This window comes from Mycteria americana, chromosome 3, assembly GCF_035582795.1.
Source record: "Mycteria americana isolate JAX WOST 10 ecotype Jacksonville Zoo and Gardens chromosome 3, USCA_MyAme_1.0, whole genome shotgun sequence".
Taxonomy (NCBI): Eukaryota; Metazoa; Chordata; class Aves; order Ciconiiformes; family Ciconiidae; genus Mycteria; species Mycteria americana.
Window position 1 is genome coordinate 25,193,888 of NC_134367.1, and position 24,395 is coordinate 25,218,282.

Below are 24,395 nucleotides of genomic sequence, written 5' to 3' on the forward strand. Positions count from 1 at the left end.
TAAATAGAACCTTGTTGCAGAAATCAGTATTAAGAATGGAATTCAGTATAAATCTAAATAGTTGGCTAGTGCCATTTGAAAGTGTAAGGTAAAATCCACACATTGCCTGAAGATACAGGATCTGTGAGAAGTCCACAATTTTCTGAAGCAGCAGCTGGAGGCCAGGAAGGAATACTTAAAGGCATCTCAAACAGTATTAGAAGCCTATGGTGAAGTAGCTGAAATGAGCTCTAAAACAGCTAAATGTAGATGTTTACCCATTTGTGTCTAAAGGTGCTTTAGGTATCTTATCTCTCACTGCAGTAAATATAGCTAAGAGAGTTATTCATCTGACTGGCAGCTAGGTGTTTGCTTCAGGCTAAGCTGAATTACTGTGTAGGTTCCCCTGGTTATAACTGAAGTTTAGGACTCAGGGCTTAGTAAGGTGCCCACAATTAAATGACTAGTGCTAACTGAGATGGTTTAAAGTATCAGAGACATATTTGTGGTCTGGCAGATAGAACAGGATCTATGCTAACCTATGTCTTTCTGGATCCACACCTGGAGGGAAAGCGGAAGAAGTTAATCTCAAAAGGAACTAGAGATTTCTCTGGTGGGCAACTGAGCCTTGAGACTGCCTCTAGACATCTAACTATGTATGCTAAGTCTTGAAATGGATCACATCTGGACAGTCCATATTTAAAAGTGGCAACTAGCTGAATGCATTGTTAATCTACATATTGGATCTCAAGAGCAAAAACATACTGTCAGTCTCGTATCTTCATTTGCTCTTGATGGAACTAAACTGCAGAATGAACCAGTGGAATCAGCATTTACTTTCTAGAGTGCAGTAGTAGAGTGTTTTGTGGAGTAGCTGAACATTTACCTTCGAAACATTAGAATCCCATTGCTCACTTCAAGTGGAAGTAGTTATTAGTTTATTTACTAGTTTTTTAATTTAAATGGCCATTATAGAAGATAGATGATCTAGAAAAAAATTGAATATATTGTTTGATGAAAAAATGAACAACACCTGTTTTCATTTTAGGTGAGGTAATAGCACAAAGACTACTGATTCTACAGAGTTAATAACTGGCTAATATATAAAAAAAATCCTAAGTATTTAGAGTTATACACATAGAATTTCACATATGTAATCACATGCATGCAATACCTTCTTCTGAGAGATACCATGAGGCAAATACAATCTACCAGTAAGTCTGTTTAAAATAAGGGAGGGGCAAAAACTACCTAATTACAGAGAAAAACAATACAGATATCTAAAGGTTTCAAAATATCTAAGCCACAATTAAAAATAATGATCATTCAGGAGGCTGTTAACTTGACAGTCTGATAACACAGAACAGTACTAAGAATTACATTAACTGTGTGAAAGACTGCTGAATTAAAACATGACACGCATAGTCTGCCTGTGTGCATACTCTGCATGAGTGCCTTCTTTGCCCTGGAAACAAACAAACAAACCAACAACCAACTAGTGGGTAGCAAGAATATATTCATTATAGGCAATGTCCTGAGTAAGGCAGCTTCTCAAACTACTTTGTTGGGTGGGATTTGTGTCTGAATTTCATGAAGATAATACAAAATCTTAAAAGGACATTTCTGAGCATTCATTTACCTAGGGACCCAATTTGATCCTGCATGTACAAACTGTCTGTAAATGTCAGCCTTCTCTATGTGTTATGATAGTTGTACCAGAAGATTAAAAAGATATTCACATCAAGGCTTTGATCAAGGGTGCACTTCTGAAACAATCTCCAGTCACCTCCTCTTACTGTGCTTTGGTTGGCATCACAGAGCAATCTCAGAGCAGATAAATTGAGTACTTTTTGGATGAAACTAAGCTGGAAGGTGTTCTGCAGCCAGTAACAGGCATTCAGCCTAAAGAAGCAGATTACAACTAGTCCACAGTAAAAACGCTGAAATATACACATAGTATGGACCTCAGGCCCTTAGCACCAACTGTTTTGCACTATAAAGATGTTTGTGGTGCACTGCACTAATAATGCTAATGTAAACATAGCCTAATTTATTCTCTTAGGACAACTAAAGGCAATACTTGGATCTTGTCTTATCTCTCTTTCTCTCATTTTCCCACCGAGATTCTGCTCATGCTCTGCAGATGCAAGTTTCTGCAACATCTCCATGTGAACTCAAGAAAGGTGTTAAACAGACAATGTGTTTTTCAGCTTTACTTAAAATCCCCAGATTTGCCTTCTAGAAACTTTTTAATTTTGACTGAAAAAATAAATTAGACTTTTTATCTTCTTGAGTTCTACTTTGTTGCCAGGTATTTATGCTAATAATTAAATATGGAGAGTGTTGCTTAGAAGAATGACTTCTGCAGAGAGGCTAAAATCTGCATGAAAGAAACTCTGCATTCATAGAGTCTCTGAACTCCATGACAACAGAGGACCTGTGCCTTGCAAAACAGAACAGCCATAAGAGAAGAATAAGAGTCTTGATGAAGTTCAGAGAAAATGTAAATTTCTTATTTCCACGGCTTCAAACTTCACATGACCTACATGATCTGCCATTTTCTTCTGCCCATTTCAATAGCAAATTTAAAATAAGAACTGATTAGCAATGAATGAACTCCTCCTAAGATGTTTTCCTCCTTAGGCAGAAATAAGAGTTTCCACTGTAATGAGCTGGTCTCCATTTTAATCTTTCATACCGAGTAGAGCCACCTACATCTCATTCCTGCAGTGAAGCCTCTCTTTTTGCCTCACTTCAATTCTGAATGATTTACCATGGTGCACAGGTGATATCTTTGCTTATGCATATTTTAGAAAGATTAGTAAGTAAATTATGTTCCAGTGATAACTTATTTAAATTACTAAACTCTTCACTAGGTTAAAAATATTTCCTTTTGTCATAATGCGGGAAGTTACCACCTATGGGGAAGAGGAGGAAAACCATGCTGGGAAATCTCGTCCTACTTACCTGCCATCTGGAAAGGAAAGGGATGATCATTCTAAAAAGTGATACCTTTTTTGAAAGGCATGAAAAACTCAAAAGGCATGATGACTCCCTCATGATTTTACTCTTTAAATAGTAAACTACCTGCAATATTTTAGGCTCCATTTTCCCTTTTCTTAGCAAGAAAACTTGAAGAAATGAATCATAGAATCATTTAGGTTGGAAAAGACCTTTAAAATCATCAAGTCCATCCGTTAACCTAGCACTGCCAAGTCCACCACTAAACCATGTCCCTAAGCACCACATCTACACATCTTTTAAATACCTCCAGGGATGGTAGTTCAACCACTTCCCTGAGCAGCCTGTTCAAATGCTTGACAACCCTTTCAGTGAAGAAATATTTCCTAATAACCAATCTAAATGTCCCCTAGGGCAACCTGAGGCTGTTTCCTCTTGTCCTATTGCCTGTTACCTGGGAGAAGAGGCTGACACCCACCTTGCTACAACCTCTTTTCAGGTACTTGTAGAGAGTGATAAGGTCTCCCCTGAGCCTCCTTTTCTCCAGGATAAACAACCCCAGTTCCCTCAGCTGCTCCTTATAAGACTTGTGCTCTAGAACCTTCACCAGCTTCTCTGCCTTTCTTTGGACACGATCCAGCACCTCAGTGTCTTTCTTGTAGCGAGGGGCTCAAAACTGAACACAGTATTCCAGGTGGAGCCTCACCAGTGCCGAGTACAGGGGGACAATCACTTCCCTAGTTCTGCTGGCCACACTATTTTTGATACAAGCCAGGATGCCATTTGCTTTCTTGGCCACCTGGCCACACTGCTGGCTCATATTCAGCCAACTATCAACCAACACCCCCAGGTCCTCTTCCACCGGACAGCTTTCTGGCCACATGAAATGCCTTTCTAAGTCCAGGAAAAGAAGCTTCTCCACCATCTCCCCCTTCCTAAGGTGGGAGCTTGTCCTGTCCTTCCCTCTCTGGGCACGTGCATCAGCTGATTTACTACACAGCTCTTAACTCACATCTGCTTCCTTTAATCTAATACAGGAGTTACTATAGCTCTGTGACATGGTGAAAGGTGCAAAGAGAAGACCAAGAGAGCAGAAATATCTAAACTGTTTCATGTAGATACATTAACCCTTTAAACAATTTACAACTGGTAATCAAGAAGAGGATGCCCCACATTGTTAGCCTCTAAAGGCCAAATCCGTATATTGTTTTGTGATTTCAATATTGATTGAAGACTGTGAACATGAACACCCAGAGAGGTCTTAAAACAAGCTGGGAAAGACATGCGTTTTATGTTACATGATACAATTACAATTGATAAAAAACATTCAAAAATTATAAAAAAATAATATAGACCCTATTTCTTCTCTAAACTAGTAGAGTCCATTAAATGGAAGGTGAAAGAAAATAGACTCCAATTACTAAAGAAGAGGTGATACAGTGTATGATCCAAAACAAGTTAAGATTTAAACTTGGAATTCTTTTATTTGATCAAAGTCAGATTTTCTTGAGATGATAATTTGATCAGATGAGAAGTTTCATATAGCATTTTGGATTTCTCCATTACATACAGCTTTTCATCACAAGAAAACTGCAGTAAATTGTAAGAAATGTTTTCATGCAGAAAGGTTATTATATTGATGTGATTAAAAGTTTCAGTAACTAGGAGGACTTGCAAAATTATATTTATGTATATCGTCTTTAAACACTACATGATACACTCAAGTGGAAACAGTACATTTCTTCTCAAAATATGTGCAACATTGGGAAAACAAAATTTCCCAAAAAGTGTTAGAATATTTTTGAACATGGATTTGTTTTTACATATGAATTTACTGAAATTCAGCCATAGGGCAAATACCACTAGCATTTCATTTAACCAAATGTCATAAAAATAGCCACCAGTTTCTCTTCATAGCATAATAAACAGGCAGAAAACAAGAATTGTACTTAGCACAGAATCACACTGAGATTTCCTAATGATAACTGCTGAATTTAATTTTTTAATTTTGTTCTTACATTATTTCCAAGAGTCTGACCAATCCTGTCTTCTTTTTTCCACAGACTATAGTTCCTCCTGATATGTGTGAAGGCACAATTAACTGAAAAGGCGTCTGATCACAGCAAAACAAAATAGCAAGGCCTATAATCAAAAAGGCGAGAAAGGGACTAACTATTCAGTTTAAGGCATAAATCTCCCTTTGGGGAAAAAAAAAAAAAATATATATATATATGCAGCACATGTTTAACTGGCAAAAAAGCCAAAATCTGGGCAAGGAATAGGAAGCAAACCTGCAGCAACATTCTTTCTTTTGCTTTATTTGCATTTATGATATGAATGTACTCTCCTCTGGCTTTGTGAAACTGTTCTTCCTGTGACTTCGTGATTAAATACTGTTTCAGTAACTCTGGTTTATCCTGCTCAAATCCATCATGAAGTCAATGTGACAGTGCAGAAACCTGTGAAGTTCCTTGCCTTCCAGCCAGCAGTCTTCACTGGTCTGTTTACAAAAGAACATCTGCATTATGTTGCAACCTCTTCACTTGTATCCTTTCCAGAGAGCCTGGAACAGTGATAACAGTTACCTATTAAATAAATTAAGAGTAAAATGTTGAGATGATTGCTGCATGAAAAAGGTCTGCCCAACCTGACAAGCTCTGTCTAAACCATTCTTCCACTGGATATGGAGACGAGACAGGTAACCAAACTCAGTATTTCATTGCATGTTCTATCTCATAAGAACACTGGAAAATGTAAGGAATGAGAAAAAATTGTTTAAACAAGTTACTTCCTACTGAAAACACTGGATATTTATGCAAAGTCAAATTCTGCATAGAGACAGAGAAATAACCAGAGATGTAATAAGCAAGCACTTGACGTTGTTTTCTAGTACAACAGATGAGCATTAAGCATGTGTAAATCTGATGCCTAAAACCTATTCTCACTTTTGAAGGTTTACGGGTGATATTTTTAGAAGCAAATAGTGCCATGTTTTAAAAGGGTAGTTAAACTTTTGCTCTGCATACTGCCGTATGGTTTAACTATTAAGAAACTTAGACTTTTTAAAAAATGACTCACACATAGACATGTGACAGACTGATATACACCCTAAGGTTCATGGTAGACCTCAAGAGGTCTTAGAGATTGCCTGCTAAATTGAAAGCTATGTTTAAAAGGTTGTGTAAAGAGTCTGTTAACTATATTGTGGATCTAGTCAGACTGTCAATGTTCACATGCTAAAGTAGGCCAAATTGAGCTGAGGATAGGAAGGATCATGATCTTGGTTTTGACTGTTTGTGGTGGTGCTTCTTAACTGACAAATTAGCCCCAGTGCCATTTTTGCCACATGACACTTTGAAAACCTTTTTATTCTATAATAACTTACTGCAAACCCTATCATATTTCCCATACTAAGTAAAAATTCCAATAAGTAGAATTACTTCTATCCTTCCCCTTTAACATAATCTTCCTGAAATCTGAGATTTGCACATCTTAACATGCGTGTGATGGTTTGGTCCTCCATTTACTATTCTCCCCAGTCGCTCTTTACTTATAATATGAAGCTCCTGTTTAGTAATACACCAAAGTGAGTTAATTAAACGAGTGTCAAATGAAGTGCTGACACTAATTTATTATGTAAATACCTGGAGGCTTCTATTTCCTGTGATGCCAAACACCAAATCTATAGTATTGCTAAAGAAAACTGAAAGGAATTTTAATAATTTTCAAAAAATACTAATATATTTTTTAAATAATCTAAAGATTTTTTCCCATATATATACACTTCACTATGCAGTCTGTGAATTTGTTAGAATTTTCTATTATTTGCCTATAAGTTATCAGCTGGCATTTTCCCAGTAGAAAAGGTATCCAAGAAAAGATTTAAAAGAGAAAATAAACAGTGAGCATCATGCACAAAGAAACTTTGACCACCTATGTTTCAAGGCAAAGCAAATGAACATGCTCTGTGAGGTAGCCCAGAACTGTAAGTGCATAAATTATTCTGTAGCTGTTGTCTCTTTGTGCAGTAAATGTGGGTTTATGTCATCCTCATTATCAACCCCATCAGGCTCCACAGGGTCTGTACAAAGATAATTTATGTAGAATACCTGATAAACTAAAAAAAAAAAAACAGGAAAAAAAAAAAGTAAAAAGGGTACATAAACAAAGACAACATCCAAGGACATTGTCAGGTATGATATACTATCAATAGTTGCAGACACTTTCAACCTCCAGGGAAAAATATCTACACATAAACCTTGATATCTTAGATTTATACATTTGACAATGTAATACTGAATAAGCCTGATAGTTCTTAGCAAAGGAATTGGGAACTAACTTGTAGAACAAACAAGATAAGAAAGGTATGTGGAGATTTAATTGTAGAATTTTTTTTTTTTTTTTTTTTTTTTACACAGTGCAGAATGTTCTTATCTAATGCATGCTCTGTTATGAATTTTTCCTGCCAGGAAATATCCTGAATTAAATGAGAGAATAGTAATGAGTTTATGTTGCTATATTTATGTGCTCTCAGATTGTGCAGGTAAAACATTCAGTCATTTATTTTACATATCTCTGTGTGAAAGTGCATGTGTATGTATGTGCAGAGGTAATAACAAATATGTCGATTTGTCTTCTATAATGTGTGCATAGAAAGTACTTAAGAAAGTGTCTTATATTTAGGTGTATTTAATGGATATTCACCTATGCCTTGAGAAGTCTGATTGGTAAATTTGCCTAAAGTCCTCTCACTATGAAGAAATTAAATGTATATATTTTTTGTGGAATAATATGTCACTGCACCAACTGGTTCATTCTTATGCTGAATAGTATTGTAATTATATTAAGAAACTATGAACAAAAACTTACTGTTTTCTCCTGGTTAAAAAAAAGTTAAAATTTCAGTTGACCATTCATTTACTGGTTTCTGAGCTCCATTTAAACCATGTAAACCATTAGGTTTCTATATTTGAATTTTGTATCTGAATCTTTTCCTTTCTTAAAATATATAAAATGGAAAAGAGGAAAAGGTTAAAGCTAAAAGAGAAAAGAAACAGATCAATGGAGATCAAAACAGCAAAAAAGAATAAACTGAGGCAGAGGAAGATGAAAGGACAAAAAACATAGTGAAGGAAGGAAATGATGGAGGAATTCTAAGTGCACTCGCTGCAGATAAGTTCCTCTAAGAAAAAAGCTGGAGGCAACAACCCAACTTTCAGCAACAAGAGAAGTATGTATATGGCAGTGGCTGGATGATAAATGCCAATGATGAAAGTGTAGTTGCTGTAGTTGTTGGGTTTTGTGGTTATGTTTGTTTGTTTTTTAACCTTTAAAGACTACCTCTGGCAATTGTAAAATAAAAAGGCATGCTTACATGTTATACAGTTCTAAGGGGTTTTTGTATTTTTTGAGTAGGGGATGATTTTAGCTATAAAATAAACAAATTCAAAGAGGAATAGCTTGGGTTTTTTTTTTGCAAGATATAGGCTAAAATAATGAAGAATTTAACAGCCATCCAGACTGGAAAAGTGTATCTATGAGAAATGCAAATACAGACCACTTCCACTGCAGTAAGTATTCAACAAAACAGTGACAATAATGGATTTGTATAATTCTTACCCATGCAGATACAGTACAAACATATCACAGTGAAAATATTATATATTGCCCTCTTTTGAAAGGGAAAACTCTTTTTTTTTTGTCCTTGACCTGGTATTAGAACATGAGGAAACAGAAGCATTAGAATTTTTAAAAAGTCATACTTTTGTATTTAACAAAATTGTCTTGATAACTTTGAAGGTTTTGAGGGTTTTTTTTGTTTTTTAATAATTTCCATTAAGCCACATATACATGGCTTAATCTTGCCAATTAAGACCTTGCCACATTCTAAAACATTCACTTTGTTTGGAGGCTGAATCTTTTGTTTGTCTTGAGCACTGTACTACTGGCTAATATATTCCAACTGTCTTTCTGAAATATGGATTTATTGTAAAATCAAAGACAATATCACAGCAAATTTACTGCTAAGTCTCCTTCAGTTTTTCCATTCTTTCATGTGTATGCTTCTCTAGTTTCCTTCTAAAAGTTCCACTATTTTTTCCCCCTAAATTGCCATTTCCAAACCAGTATGTCATACTTAGATCCATCTGAGGCTCATAAAATTCATACCCCACAGCTAAATCTTGGTAGAGTAAACCTAGCTGATATCCTGAAAGCAAATCTGAGATACTGAACACAGATAAGGCTCAGTAGTTAGTCTCCTTCATTCAAAAACAGGATGGAAGGAGGAAGGTCAGAGGGAAAGTAAGCACCAAGGAATATAACTGTCAGCCTGTATTTGCAGCAACTGTCTTAGGAGGGAAAAACTTAAGAGTTGGGTGTGTTTCTGCATTTAATGTTAGAAATCATCTGAGAAAAACAAATAAAACAAATACCACCAGAAATAATGCAAGAAGCATTAAGTGTGCTCCTCCAGTTAGCTTTCCCCACAAACCAGGAAATACAGTACTTTCCTGTGCTGCAGGAAATTTGTGCTTGGATCCTTTCATCAGGAGATGAGTACTGATCCCAAGTCTCCCTCTTCCATCACTACCTCCAACAGTCTTTAAAGACGGCAAGAGTCAAAACTGCTTGTAATGGATGCACAAATGAGACATCTAAAATCAATATAGAAAGTGGTTTTGATTTGGGTATATCAGTTTCACTAAAAGGCTCACACTTGGAAATAGATGTATTAATGTAGGAGAGAAGATTTTTTTTTTACTTTCTTTGACTCACTTACTTTCTTCTAGTTAAGTCTGGTATACCCCTACTCCAAAGTTATGCCTTTTCATTCAACATGTGGCCATTATGGGACACTTCCCATTCAATCTGTGAGGCATGTCCTTCATGTAAAATAGCAAACTTTATTCCACAAAGCGGTGTATATACTAGACATTGCATGCTGAAATTCAAAATGTTTAAATCCCTTTTGATTCTGATCCAGTGAGAGCGAACATGGCCCAAACAGTGATTTAGCTGATCAGCCTCTAGTGGACTGTTTTAGGATAAGATGGAGCACTGTTTTAACTCTACTGACTATTTGACAGAGCTCCATCAAGTATAATTGGAGTTTAGACATGTAGCAGCCATACATGCAAATCAAATTTCATCCTAAGTGTCTGTAACGCCAGAACGGAGTCTTCTGTTCCAGCCCTACTTGTGTTACAGTATCATCCAAAAAAGCTTCAGTAAATTTATTAAGAAAATATTATATCAAAGCTATGCTACTACATCTCAGTCACATGACGTCTTGAAAGGTAGAAATATCAGCATTATTAACAAAAATCATAATGTTCTAATACGTATACACAAAACAAAAAAAGCAATACAGAGATATAATTTTTAAAAAATAAACTGTGCTTGCTTTTGCACAATATATGTATTTTTTTTTTTAATATCACTACATATATAGAATTCTGTGTTACAATTTATGTATTTAAATTCAAATGGAGGATGAACATATACTGAAGTGAGTTATATATAACATGATTTTTCCAGTGGGCTTGTAAGTACATTTTGCACATTATATTAAAATATACAGACTCTTTCGTTTGTTTTTGAAATGTATTTAAGACTGTACAGAATCAAGGCTACCCTGGAAGTCTTGTCCAAGATTTTAGGACACTGGAAGTTTAAAATCTCGTCCTTACACCACAACAATAGCTTTCTCATATAATTGCTTTAGTTATAATTTGTATTCTAAATGATACTGCTTGATTATGAAAAAAAATAATAATACAAGAGCCTATTTCAAAGCAAGAGGGAACTTAACCAGTATTTGTTTGTTTCATAACTGGGACCTTAATAATTTTAATTCTAAACTGTGTGAATCCTTTGTCAATGATGCCATATCCCCCTAACATTAAAGACACTGTTCCAGCAAATGAAAAATAAAGTTTAAATTTAAATTTAAATATGCATATTTACATATGGCACAAAATTCAGTTTTAACACTGTGTGAAGGATAAAAGAGCATATAAAACTGTGCTTTCATTTTCAACACACCATGGGAAATCATCCTTTCAGGGAGTTCTTAGTGTATTTGTATGATCTAGATGGCACTGGATGTACAAATGAATCAATTCTAAATTCGCAATGACCTTTTCCTCCACTCTATTAAATCTATCCTGAGACTTATGAAATAGTAAGAATTGAGTAAATTACTAGCATGAGCCTGTACATTGCCAAGAATACACAGAAGTTTAGTGAAAGTAGTTCTTAGATCTACATATTTTTGGTGATCAAGATCTCTGCAACCCAAAACTCAGTGGGACAGTAAGAGAGGATAAGTTCTACAGATAAAAATCAATACTGGGGCAGCACTCTGGTAATCTCTGTATGGATGAGATGTACGGTGCTCAGCAAGAGCTTTCTTCTCCAGTCAGAGTATAGCGTTAGACTGCAGGTGCTGTAGATATCAGACCTGCTGACAAACATCCCATTACTTGTGGCAGGATGGTCTGATCAGCCACTCAGAGGCAGAGAAGCCCTGTCTGTAATGAAGCTTTGAAGAAACAGGCTATTTATGGACACACTTCCTAAAAAACACTGTAAAAGACACAAGGCAGTAAGTCTTATGAAATATTAAAAAATGTAATATAATAATGCCATCTAATTGGAGCCAACCTGCCTATTGAAACAAAGGTTCTGAATCCATTGCAAATTATTATACATGCATAAGCTACTTACATGGAAGTAAGAATCTGAGGAAGACAGGGAAGTCACTAATAGATCAGATCCGAGCTACCACAAATTTTGACCCAATCCATGAATCAGCAAGATAACCTCATTCAAAAAAATTGCATATTATCATATGCTACTTAGTAAGACTGCTCTTTTAGAGCACATTGCAAGAATGAATTATCTTAAAAGAAATTATCTCAACCTTAACAGTATGTGTATTCCCTACCTGTGAACTGGGGAAAATTTTCCTGAGTAAGAATGTTCTCCTGAAGTTCCACAGCTATGTGCTTTGAAAGGCAATAAATCAGAAATACCATTTTATGACAACATGTTAAGGTATAGTCCAACTTCATACAAAAACCTGAAGGCTCAGCCCTATAAAACTGCATGTGAAGTTTCCCTCCCTCCCTCTAATTAATTCCATTGTCTTCAATTATGACAACTGCAGTGAATAACTTATTTTGTAAAGAAGAAGAAAGTTGTCAGGCCCAAACAGATACTTAATATGTATGTTTTGTACTGTGGAGAAAGTATATTCTTCAGAAAAAACAAAACAAAACAAAAAAAAACCCAAACCCATAATTGTAATTGGGACACACTCTTTATTTACCAGGTCATTAAACTTAGAACTGTTGCAGCCCATGGCACATCTACTATACAACAATCTGCAGTCAGTCATGAAAATATTGTGCAAAACTAGGTAACATTGCTGAAACAACATAAAACCTTGCCCTCCTATAGACACTGGAGTTGAAAACTGGAGCCCTTGCATCTAGCAATGTTACCATAAAATAGTGAAAGCAGCAGGAAATCCAAGGCAGTAAGTCTTATGAAAACAACCCACAGCCTGGAGAATGAATTGAAACAGCAAGGTATTGAGGCATGCTTAGAACGTACTGAAAAGATTATACTAACAGCAAGAAAGAGAAAGACAACAGATCCGTAAGATCTCAGAACAGTCCAAAGTAACTGATTCTAAAAAGTTGAGAAACTGTATAAGAGAACAACTAAAACAATGTAGAGTTACCAAGAATTACGGCATGTACTTGACAGAGTCAGAAGACCACCATAAAGTTGTATTTGCAAGCAGTAAAAGTCTAATAAATGACTCAGTAGGATGCTGATCAGAAGCTACAATAGTGGGACCCAGAGGAAACAAACAAATGTTAAGGGAAGAAAATCAACTCTTCAAAATAAGCAGAGCATTACAGAAATACCTTTGAACGGGAGAAGAAGCAAGCTTAACTTAGACTTTTGTGTTGCTCAGAAAAAGGCAAATAAATGTTAGAAAAACGTTTAACCAACAATGATCTTGATATGGTTGGTTAAAAACTGGAACTATGCTACTGTCCCTATAGGAAGTTGAAATTCGTTTTCATTTTGAGTTGGCATTAAAAATCTACCCCACCAGCACCAGAATGCAAAATTTGGCAAATGTGTCAATTTTTTTTTTATTTATTCTTTAAAATATTCCAGCACATTATGCATCATTTTTTGTGCAAGGGCACCTCTTTAACTAGACTATCTTCTTTAAACTGCACTGTTATGTTAAGAGGAAACATTGTCTTATCTTATAAAATGCTATGTTTAAACTAACCTGATGAAAGGACACAAATTCACTGCCAGAGTAAGTCAAAATTAATTTGAAATACAGAGTAACAACATGTCATGAACTGTCTACCTTCTTGGAAAAGAAAATCAAACACAGACCCCAAGCATTCTGATAAATATATTCTAATCTGAAGGGCAAAAGAGTGGGCTCCTCAATCTAATCTTAAATCAATATACAGTTCAATTTTCAAGAGTTCTGTCATTTGTAACTTCAACAAAAGTCAGGGATGAAATGTGCACAACTTTCAGTACATCTTAAAATCAGTTCATTATTTTGGAAACTTGGAAACTGTTTTTGTAATTGGTTTTTTAAAGTTCACAGGTTTCAAAATGCTAGCAATATATTTTTCTTTAGAAAGAAGTAGGAAAAAAGTTCCATTTCAGTCAGATAGTCTGTAAAGTAAAAGCATTTTCCTTCATATCTTTTATTATCCAAAAGGATATGTGTTAACTCTAGATGCAGTTATTTGGGGATAGAAGTCCCAATATCAGATTTGTATTGATACATACTGATAAAGATGATGTAGACTTTACGTGAAAGCAACTTGAGGATACTGTAAGCCTTAAACATGTTTGATTCTAAGACTTCACATTCACAATCATCCTGGTCCTAAAGCAAATACCCATCTTTCCAAGATACATGAAGTTAAGAAAATAATCTTCCTTTGTTGCACTGCTAAACAAATCCAAGATTAATAAAAACAATTCATTCCCTATTGCCCATCTCATCTGGAACTGAAAGACTTAAAGCTCCACCTCTTTTTCTTACACTGTGGTTATCAATATGTCTGTTAGCATATCTATTGACCTTCCACCCAGCTGGATGTAATAGTGTGGATTTTTTTCTGGGTGAAAGCTCCAAGCCTTGTACTCATACCTCTTCGTTTTGAACATAAGAAAAGCATTGATCTGTCTGGGTGTGCAATTCCTTCGGTGTATTCTTGTGACTGATGAACTATCAACCTGCTCACAAACCACTACTTAAGAGTGCCTTTTTGAGTCCAGTGAACAGAGTAATGTTAATCCACACCAATCTCATTAAGCTCTACCCTACTAAAATCCTAAATCCATTGAGAAAGATATATTGTATAGAATGAATAGAACTTGTGTGTTATTGTAGTAGACTGAGGTTTAGTGTTTTTCACAAGTCTGAGCCTCCATAGAAAACATACACTGTAGAGTTTAATAAATAGCACTCCACAGTTGTGAGAGACTGAAAGACTTAATATCTCAAACATTGTGGCGAGGGAAGTTGTGGTTTGCATGGCCACTGCAGGAGCCGGCTAGCACAGGATGTGGAGAGCGGGTCAGAGGACGCGCAGTTCTGTGTTCTGATGTACCTTACATAACGACCTGCCATATTGATGTACCTTAGATAACGACTTCCCATATACGGTCAGAGGTGACACAAAGTTTATCTGAGGAAGGGGCTTACGACCACCCAAGAGACCCCTCGCGACCACCCCTGCCCCCAGTGCCTGCGCAGAAGATTGAGAACCTTCTAGGACAAGAACCATATGAGCCCTCAAGGGGCATAACCGGAGGCAGGACTAGAGTATAAAAGACACACCCCCGAGGAACCAAGTGCTCGCGTGTCACTGGAGGATTGCCACGCCTGTCATTGTCACCGCAGGATCCAAGGGTGGTGATCTCTCTCTCTCTCTTTCCTTTTCCTCCCTTTCCTTTCCTTCTTATAAATGTTCCAATAAGGGCCCCTGCTGCCAACCTTTTTGTGCTTTATAAGTTTTTCAAGTTGATGCAGTCCACGTTCAAGTTGTTTCCACCACAAATAAAGTGCCTGATTGTTTGGTGTCATTTCACCTTAATTTAGTCCGAGGGAATTTGCAAATCTGAGTCACTCCAAGTGGGGTGGAGAGGGACCTGGCAGGCAAATGCTGACTCTGCTGTGTGGCTACCCTTATCATCCTCATAACCCGTAGACATAAGCTGTTGACCAAGTCTGAGACTAAGAGAGGATCCAGCTGCACCTAGACTCCTCTCTGAGAAGGAGTTTAGAAAGCAAGGGGGTCCCTTTGAACTTTGTGACTCAACGGGAAGGCCACCTCTTTTCCTTTAGCCACACGCCAGACTCACGCCCTTCACATGACATATTCGGTGTCACGATTTTACTTCCCTCTTCCCCCGGGTGGGACATGACAACAGTCAGTACCAACTTTGGTAATATTATGGTTAAACTTCCTTGCAATCAGCAAGGAGATTACTATCTTAATTTTATTATAAATATGAAAAACAATGCTTAATTAAAATTCTTGAAAAGTCAAGGGAAGAAAAATAAAAATGAAAAATTAATGGAACAGTTTTGAATAAAGAAACTATTAAGATGCCAAGACTCTCTTCTATTAGTAGTAATTTCACTTATTTTCTTTTGATGCACACTTAAATTTTCTCTTATAAAACTATACTGCATTTTGCAGAATAAAAGAGAGTACATATTACTGAATATAAATTTGAGTAGATGCATTTGTAAGACGTTTTTGTATTTTTCATATTTTAAATGCTTGTCCATATTTAAAAATGCAAAGTGATTTAATACTTTCTATAAAATTTAATGACTTTAAAGTCAAAGGTCATTCAGTGACAAATAGTCACTTCTAATTGATATAATAAATATAGCAGTTCAGTTTGGAACTAGAAAAAGCCCCTTCTCTTCAGAGAGAAGTCCCACTACAGTAAAATGTTCCACAGTATGGTAGTTTTGTACTTTTGCCTGTTTTTCCTGAATACATACCTTTATTAAGGCACTGAATCTGCTTTAAGAAAAAGTGAACTCAATTCATTTTGCAAAGAAACAGTGTTTACATCTCAACAATATGCTATGAAAGCATGCAGCAAAATGGTATTTTCTGCAGCTAAACATTTGCATTAATTTATGGTGAGATAAAGTTAAACATTTTTTCCTTAACTTTGTTAAAGTCAAGAATACAGTCTTCCAAAAACTTGCATAGGAAATACATGTTTTGTAATTATGAAAGTATATACAGATTCTACATTCTTCAACTTATTGTAACTAATTTATTCAGCATTTTGCTAAAGAAAAATAAAATATAAGTGAAAGATTTTTTTACTTCATTTTTTTTCCTATCGGTAGGGGGTCTGTCCTTTATTGAGGAAGTAAATTGATTTTACAGAAACACAAGTAAAAATGCATCTCAGGACACTGCAGTGTAATAAGAATACTTAATTACGACTACCATTCTATGCATAATTATTCATAGTTATGTATTTAGAATCATTATTGGAAAACAGCGGATTGAAAAGAGAAATGAGGTAAGTAGCAAAACACCTAACGAGATCAGACAAAGTACTTAGATGTAAGTCTGTTTTTATGCTAAGATTCAACAATAAGTAAGCATCAAAATGCAACTTGAAAAATCCACTATCAACTCATTTAGCAATGTGCGATTTTGAATATGATTTTATGCATTTCATTAGAAAATGTATTTGTAACTTGGAAACTTTAATTGAGACCTATTACTCTGAGTGGACATTTTCACAGATATTACTAATTTATATTTTTTTTCTAGTGCCCAATATATTTTCTTAACATCTCTACTCTGGTCATTTTTGTGTTGAAATGAACAGACACTTGCATGTGTTCATGCATTCGTGCAAATATGTATGAAATACTTTTAAGACAGATCCAAAATTCTACAGTCTGAATTGAGACAAAGAGAAGCAGCTTACCTTTTCTGGATCAGTTGTTGTAATGACCCATACGCAGTGTGCATTGTCTTCATATTGAACTGGATAGTTTGGTGATGTAATAATCCCACTTGGTCCACGTAAGTTAGAACCACATGTTCTAGCTAAAATGATAAACAATAAATCAGATTGCTTTTGATCAGTTGCTCTGTTTAAAAGAAACATTATAAAATTGCCATAGCATTAATAACAACTTGCCATGAAAGTATTATTATGCTGATATATTCTATAACAATCTGCCTTTGAAGATGTTTGAGTCAGTCAAAAAAATCCTGAAAAATGACCTACAGAGGAAGGAAACCGGCACTTTTCAATTAATCAGCCCAACATTTACATTACTTTATTCTTACTTTATGTAAATTAATTTCTCAGAATTATCATATCAATATTCTATTTAGAGAGAGATTACCCTCTCCAATTGGATGGAGGGACCCTTCTATGTATGAATGTAAGAAGGGCCAGTATGTGCTCTCCTTCATGATTTCTCCATGTTTGGGGAGAAAAAAACATAGATCACAATGTCTGACTCCATGCAGCAGCATATCTTCAACCTAAACTTCCATGGCATTTTAGCTCTTTACACCAGAGGAAATAAAATTAGAAAGAAAAAAATATAAAATGGTTCTAGGCAGTAGCCTGACTTTTGTAAAGCACAGATTCAATTGTGAAACCATCACAATCCTTCTGTCACGTTCAGCAAATCAGGATAGCTAACATTTTGAAAATAAATTACTTTACAAATTAAGTTATTTTCCAAAAAGCATTATGGATAGATTTTCTAAAATATTCAAACTTCCTAAAATATTTCAGTATCTCAAAGTATTGAAAAAATATTTAGACATGTAAGTTACAGTGACATGAAATGGAGTTATAGAACTCAGAACATTTTAAAATTCCACTGTCAAGTTTATGGTACGACAGCACTTTGGCAACATGCTAAAACAGAAAGTCTAGATCATACTATTTCTAAGTATTTAGATACTGTATATCTTCAAATATCTGAATCTCAGAAATTATCTGCATAACTTCCATTAACTTTTGATGTAATTTAGATTCTTCAGTTAATTAAGTTTCAGTACTGGCAAGAGGAACTACATTCCTTAAAAACTTGGTCATTCTTTTTCTGAATATTGGATTAAAGTTCCCAACATATTTCTGGTACTTTGGAAAACTTTAGTTTTTGTCTTTCTCTGTGGCTGCCTCTGTTCTGAAGAATGAAATATAAGCATTTCTTTACCTCACAAACTTGCTGGGAGGAAGCCTTATCTTCTGCATTAATAGAAGTGTAACTGGTACAAATGGGAAATAAGGAAACTAGAGGAAAATTACGTTCAGATTTTCTATCCTTCCATCACAATCTTCTACCAGCATTTGGTCCTTTGTTGCTATGTTAAAGACTAGACTTTGAGAACTAAATATAACTCCATGTCTAGATTGATTCAGCTAGGACTCAGTTTTCTGTGAAAATGTCTAAAACTATCTATGTTTATGATAGAAACTGTCTTAATATACTTCCATGAATTTCAGTTAAGTCTCAGACACATCACATGGAAATCTTCCATAACGATCTCAGTAGAAGCCAAACAAACCCTCATCCACATAGGTAATTCTACCAAAGCATCACTGACAATTATTAACAAGCTGTCTGTGCTTAACATGGAAAAAAAGAACTAATCACATTTAAGTATGCCACCATATGCTGCCTAAAAAAGAAAAATATAAAAGGGGTGGGGGAGGGGCCCCCGGCATCCTCAGAAAGCAATACAGAAAGCTTGGCATATTCCTGCTGTATCAAGCAGAATATATTCTTTTAATTGCCAGAATAGCAAGAGCAGATTCATACAATCTCAAATAGAGAACATTCTCATTCCAGTCACTGGTAGAAGCACCATACTTCCACCACTGCAACTAGCAAATAATTAACAGTTATTAATTTATTTTCAGTTCATCCTGCACAAGGTCTGCTACAGTAGGAACTCATCTAGGGGTACAACTGTATAGCAATAAGCTTTTGAATACGTTTTCTACATTCTCTAGCTATCCACAAAGAAGAAAGGCTAGGAAACATTGCCCTTTCAGATCTTTTTTCAGTCAAGCTCTTATTCTCTTATCCTTCTCCTATTTGAATTTTGGGAGGAAGAAAAAAAAGGAGGTGCGGGGGAAGGCAAGCAAGAGCCATGACTGAAGTTCTGCCCAGAGGCCTGTTTAGGAAATGGAGTTACTGCAAAACATGGCACAAAAATTGTTAGATAGCCTTGCATATCACTTGCAGAAAACAAGAATGAATTGCTGAAAGGTTTTTGTTTGGAATTGAAGAAAACTGGGAACATTTGTATTAGCACCATTCGGTTCCTGAGGGCACTAACAGGCCTAAACCGCCCTGACCAGCCATACCTGGGGCCTCCCACCACTCCTTGCCTGTGGGCCCAGGGGATCCATTTCAGGGTGGGCCTGGACTATCAGTCTCTGCCTGAGCAATGTCTCAGGAGCAGCGGTCTGCAGTTCTACCACAGCCATGCTCGTGCCTGCTTACAGACTTTGTTGATCCTGACCCTCATCCGGGCTCTGATGTCTCAGCCCGGCCGTGGCCTGTCCCAATCCCCAGGAAAGTGCCCAGTGTCCACGTGTCCAAGGCTGGGGCTGCCCCTGGTCTGCCCTGCTCCCTGCCTGGGGCAGTGACACCGCTGCTCCGGGCTCCCCAGGGGACTCCCAGCCCCTGCTGTGCCCTTTTAAGTAAAGGTTATTACATGGACACTGTTTAACGTAAATAATGAAGGAACTTGCCAACAGTAAGATGGTTCCTGTGACTTCATCAGCTTCATAACTTCTGAACTTTGTTAGTCACTACTCTGGGGTAAATGCAAAGTTCATCTTCTTCAGTAAGTCTCATAGGCTTGAAGTCATTAAGTTCACAGCAGTTCCATGTAGTTTATCAGCTTTTCCATTTTAAGTTGATGATCATTTAGAAAATGTGATAAACAGTTCTTTGTACTATGTATTTTATTATTAAATGCTTGGTATGAGCACCATGAATACTGGCATCTTGAGGTCATTAAAGGGATTGGGAATAATATGGATTACAAATAAAACTTGTATCTTCACTTCCCACCATTCACAAATGGGCACCACATGCAATGTTGTAATATTGAACCAGAATTGTACACCATACAGCCTAAACAATGCTAATCTGTCTTCAGAAAAAAAAAAACAAATAACTTTTAGGGACTGGCTGACTTGACCCTCACACTGTTGTGAAATTTTAGCTCCAATTTTGGAAGTATGTTTGAGGAAAGTAACTTGTTTTTCCAACTGAGGTTTTAATGGAAGTACAGGACTAATTTATCCTATTATCCTATTTACTGGAGGGAGTAAAGCATAATAGAGATATTTGCAGATAACAAATTGGAAGGAACACCAAACGCTACTAATAACACACAGATAATTCAACAGCAAATAGCCCCTTTCTGCTGAGCATTACTTTTACCATGCATAGATTACTTCAGCTCATTTCTGCAATGTATTAGCAAACAACAATAAATTCAAGAGATGAAAAAATCACCAAACAAGAGTGAGCAGTGGAGTTGCGTGGACATGTTATTCTTCAGTAGTGTGAAACCAAGTACTGAGAAGGTATATTTAGATTTTTCATTTAGATACACTGAGCTACTAAGACACTGAGTTAAAGAGACACTTCTAAATCACAATTGCTTTGCTGCTCTGGAAAGAGTAGGAGGTATGATTTTTATTTATTTCTTTTTTACTCTGTTTTAGATTGTCCAGTCTTTACATGGATGTGTCTATGTAATATTACCTATGTTACATACATGTAATAATATATCCAAGAGCTGCCTTTATAGACTTTTTTATTAGGTCTAACTGGAATGGAGTTAACTTTCTTCATAGCAGCTTGTATGGTGCTGTAGTTTAGATTTGTACCTAGAATAGTGCTGATAACTCACCAGTGTTTTGTCTATTGCTGAGCAGCGCTTGCACAACATCAAGGCCTTCTCTGTTTCTCACACTGCCCCAACAGCAAGTAGGCAGGGGGTGGGCAAGAAGGTGGGAGGGGAAACAGCTGGGACAGCTGATGCCAACTGACCGAAGGGATATGCCATACCATTAGACAACATGGTCAGCGATAAAACCTCAGGGAAAGGAGGGGGAAGTGGGCAACGTTCATGGTTACGGGTTTGTCTTCCCACATAACCATCACTTGTACAGAGGCCCTGCTTTCCAGGAAATGGCTAAACACCTGCCCACTAACTGGAAGTGGTGAATAAAATCCTTATTTTGATTTGGTTGCATGCACAGCTTTGCTTCATTTATTACACTGTCTTGATGTCCACCCACGACTTTTCAGCTTTTGCTCTGCCAGTTCTCCCCCATCCCGCTGGGGGTGAGTGAGCGAGTGGCTGGGTGGGTGTTTACCTGCTGGCTGGGGTCAACTCACCACAGCTGTTTACACTCTTTAATGAAGAAAGCATAACTGACAAGTATATCACATATGTAATTATACAAGTTGAAAAATCTATTCTGGCAACAGGAGAAAAATATTATTCTTTTGGTATTATGAAATAACTAGGTAATGAAACCTTTTTTTTTATAACTATATGAGTTTTATATAAGTGAGATTACACTTTAGCTCATTCTTGAACAAGCAAAAGTTTAGGTCCAGGTGTTGCAAATCCTTCCCTCCACAGTCTGTCTACCATTTGCTGCCCTGGTAACTGGCATTCAACATAATATTTTGTGAGTACAAGAAGTATCTCTTTGATCTACCTCAAAATGACATATAAAGTATATCAAACAATTTGTATGATTTCTTTTTTCATTTTTCTTTTTTTTTTTCTTTTTTAATTAATGGTGGTGGGGTTTTTTGTTTTCCAGTGCCTGTCCTGGCTAGGTTGTCTGGTTCTAGGAGGACATAAGGCAAGCACATTTCTAGGGTTAAGACTTTCATTAATATGTACAATCTAAATGTGCAACCCAAATTAATTTTTCTACTGAGAAAAAGGAAAAGCTCTGTACGTAGATACATACTCTTTATTTTTGCTATATACCTCAGTTCTAGAGTACTTTGACAGCATTTACATATTTTTCTGTGCTTTTATTACAGGCAGTAGATTGCACACAAACAAAGAAAAAGCCACCCCACCCCATCCTCCCCTTAAAAGCAGGGGGAGGAACTTATTTATTGGTTCAGACCATAATGAGAAAATATCTAGAAAAGAACTCAGAGGGATTTGTAAGGTTGAGCAAAATAGATAAAGGGAAGGGATTTTACCAAAAAAATGAGGACTACGTAAATATCTGGGACTGATAGGAACACAATATGATTGTGAGGAGCTCTGATTTAGGAATTTAATTAGAAAAGTTTAACCTAAACCTAACTAACTAGTTCTACTTAAAATGTTTAACATGACAAAAAGAAGGTTAAATGAAATGAAAACTATTAAAAGGAAATTAGCTCCATAAATTGCTACTGTTTCTGCATCTTTGCTTGTGTACTTCAAGCTACAGATAGATCTTTGGATATATATAATCATATATATACACACACACACATATATGATATATATATATATGATATATAAATTTTATATATATGGTTTTTTGCTTTGTTTTGAACATCATTTCATTGCATTTCTAAACAGAAATTAAAAATTACCTTCCAAACTTCAGGAAAAATTCCAAAGAATAGCACCTACCTCTGCAAATTGGCCTGTGGTCACTCCAGGCAGCCAGTGTATCTGTCACTCTCTGACAAGTGATGCTCTTAGAACCTTGCAGCACATAATTATCTTCACAGGAAAACTGTACACTTGCACCCACCCTAGGAGAAAAAAAGGATGAAGAACAAAAGAATTAAAATACATTTTAGATATCACACCCTGCCCAAATAAATGTAAATGTCACCAAATGACAATATTTCTAGGACCAAATGAAGAAATTAAGGTGGGAAATTCTACTCCATCATTACTATATTCATAAAAAACAACTTATGCTATAGGGAACAGGTCTACTATTTAGTTTGTCCACATTTTAAAGAAGTAAGGCCAGAAATATAAAGCAATTATGATACTAAGTTCCATCCTTTGTAACTTAAATGAATGCATAGAGAGATATATTTTATAAGAAAATATATAATCACCATTCTTTCAGGCAGCAATATTTACTTCATGAATAATTTCAACTTCTCCATATTCTCTTAAATGAGAGAATAAGCAGTTATATAAGGTAATTTGTCAACATGTACAACTAGGAAATATTAATTTCAGTAAACTGTAATCATTCATTAAATATTCCTGACCTTGTTGAAATTTCGTGATAAAAAATATGCTAAATGATAACTTTTATTAGGGCCAAAATATGACTGTTACACTTGTAACTTTGAAATGAGTCTCCTTGGAATGATTTATAACTTTCTCTTTTTTTGATAAATAATTTATTTCTGAACAATGCTGACCAATATTTATGTAGAATTAAAAAACTGTATATAGTTACTGTATATCTCAAAGAGAGCTTTCCTAAACAGTAGTTACATTTCTGCTTCCCTTATTATTTGCGACATTCTTTGTTCCCCATCATAATCAACTGGTTTTGTTGATAGCTTTCTAGTACTTTTAAATCTGTATCTGATAATCCCATGTTGTGAACTAAGTGATCTTGATGAAGCAGATTTCTCACTTTGATCTTTCTAAGTCATTGAGTCCTAAACACTAGGGGATTGCTAGATGGCTGTTAGAAAGCTCAGTGGTTAAAAGTGTACTGTGGAGAATAGCAAATGTAATCTCATTCACTAATGTCCAGCTCATTGCTACCCTTCAAGAACAAGTATTCTGTTAGTTTCTCAGAGGATTTCACGAAGACAAACTATATTGTTTATCATTATTATGATGTACTTCTATAGTTCTTTCACAAAACTTTAATAGGACCCTTATTCCTTTTTTTAATTTTAAAATTTGAATGTGATGCTCCAAATCTAGGAAAGCTTTAAAAACTACTTTTCTTGACACTTGGTTCTTGAGCTGTTAAATGTGAAAAAAATCAGAAGGGTAGGGAAAATATCGGCCCTTTCCTTCAGTAGTTCATGGGAAATGCATGAAATCCTTGAGGAGTAATATAATTTTCTAAAATTGTATTTATTTTGTATTTGTCATAATCTACTATTCTTCAGAACATTCTTAAAACCCTTAGAAAAATAGACCAAGCATGATTCCAAATACATATTGTAAATTAATAAACAATTAGTTTCTCTTATTGGTAAAGAAAATATTAGGATTAATTAATCTGACATTTTAATGCTCTAAACACTCTAAATGCTCTATTTTTTAAATGCATTTTCTAATATTTTCTAAAATTATGAGCTCTGAAAATTTGTTCTGTGGAAACAGGAA

At 35.7% G+C, this 24,395-nt stretch overlaps 1 protein-coding gene across 1 annotated transcript in view; it reads right to left on the reverse strand.

The window, feature by feature from the left end:
* CSMD1 (CUB and Sushi multiple domains 1) overlaps positions 1-24,395 on the reverse strand; it is a 1,314,206-nt gene that overhangs the window by 420,091 nt on the left and 869,720 nt on the right. The window contains exons 9-10 of the mRNA XM_075498045.1: positions 22,707-22,831; positions 16,981-17,102 (exon numbers count right to left, since the gene is read on the reverse strand). Coding sequence (XP_075354160.1) covers positions 16,981-17,102; positions 22,707-22,831 — 247 coding nt within the window. The remainder of the gene's footprint in view (positions 1-16,980; positions 17,103-22,706; positions 22,832-24,395) is intronic.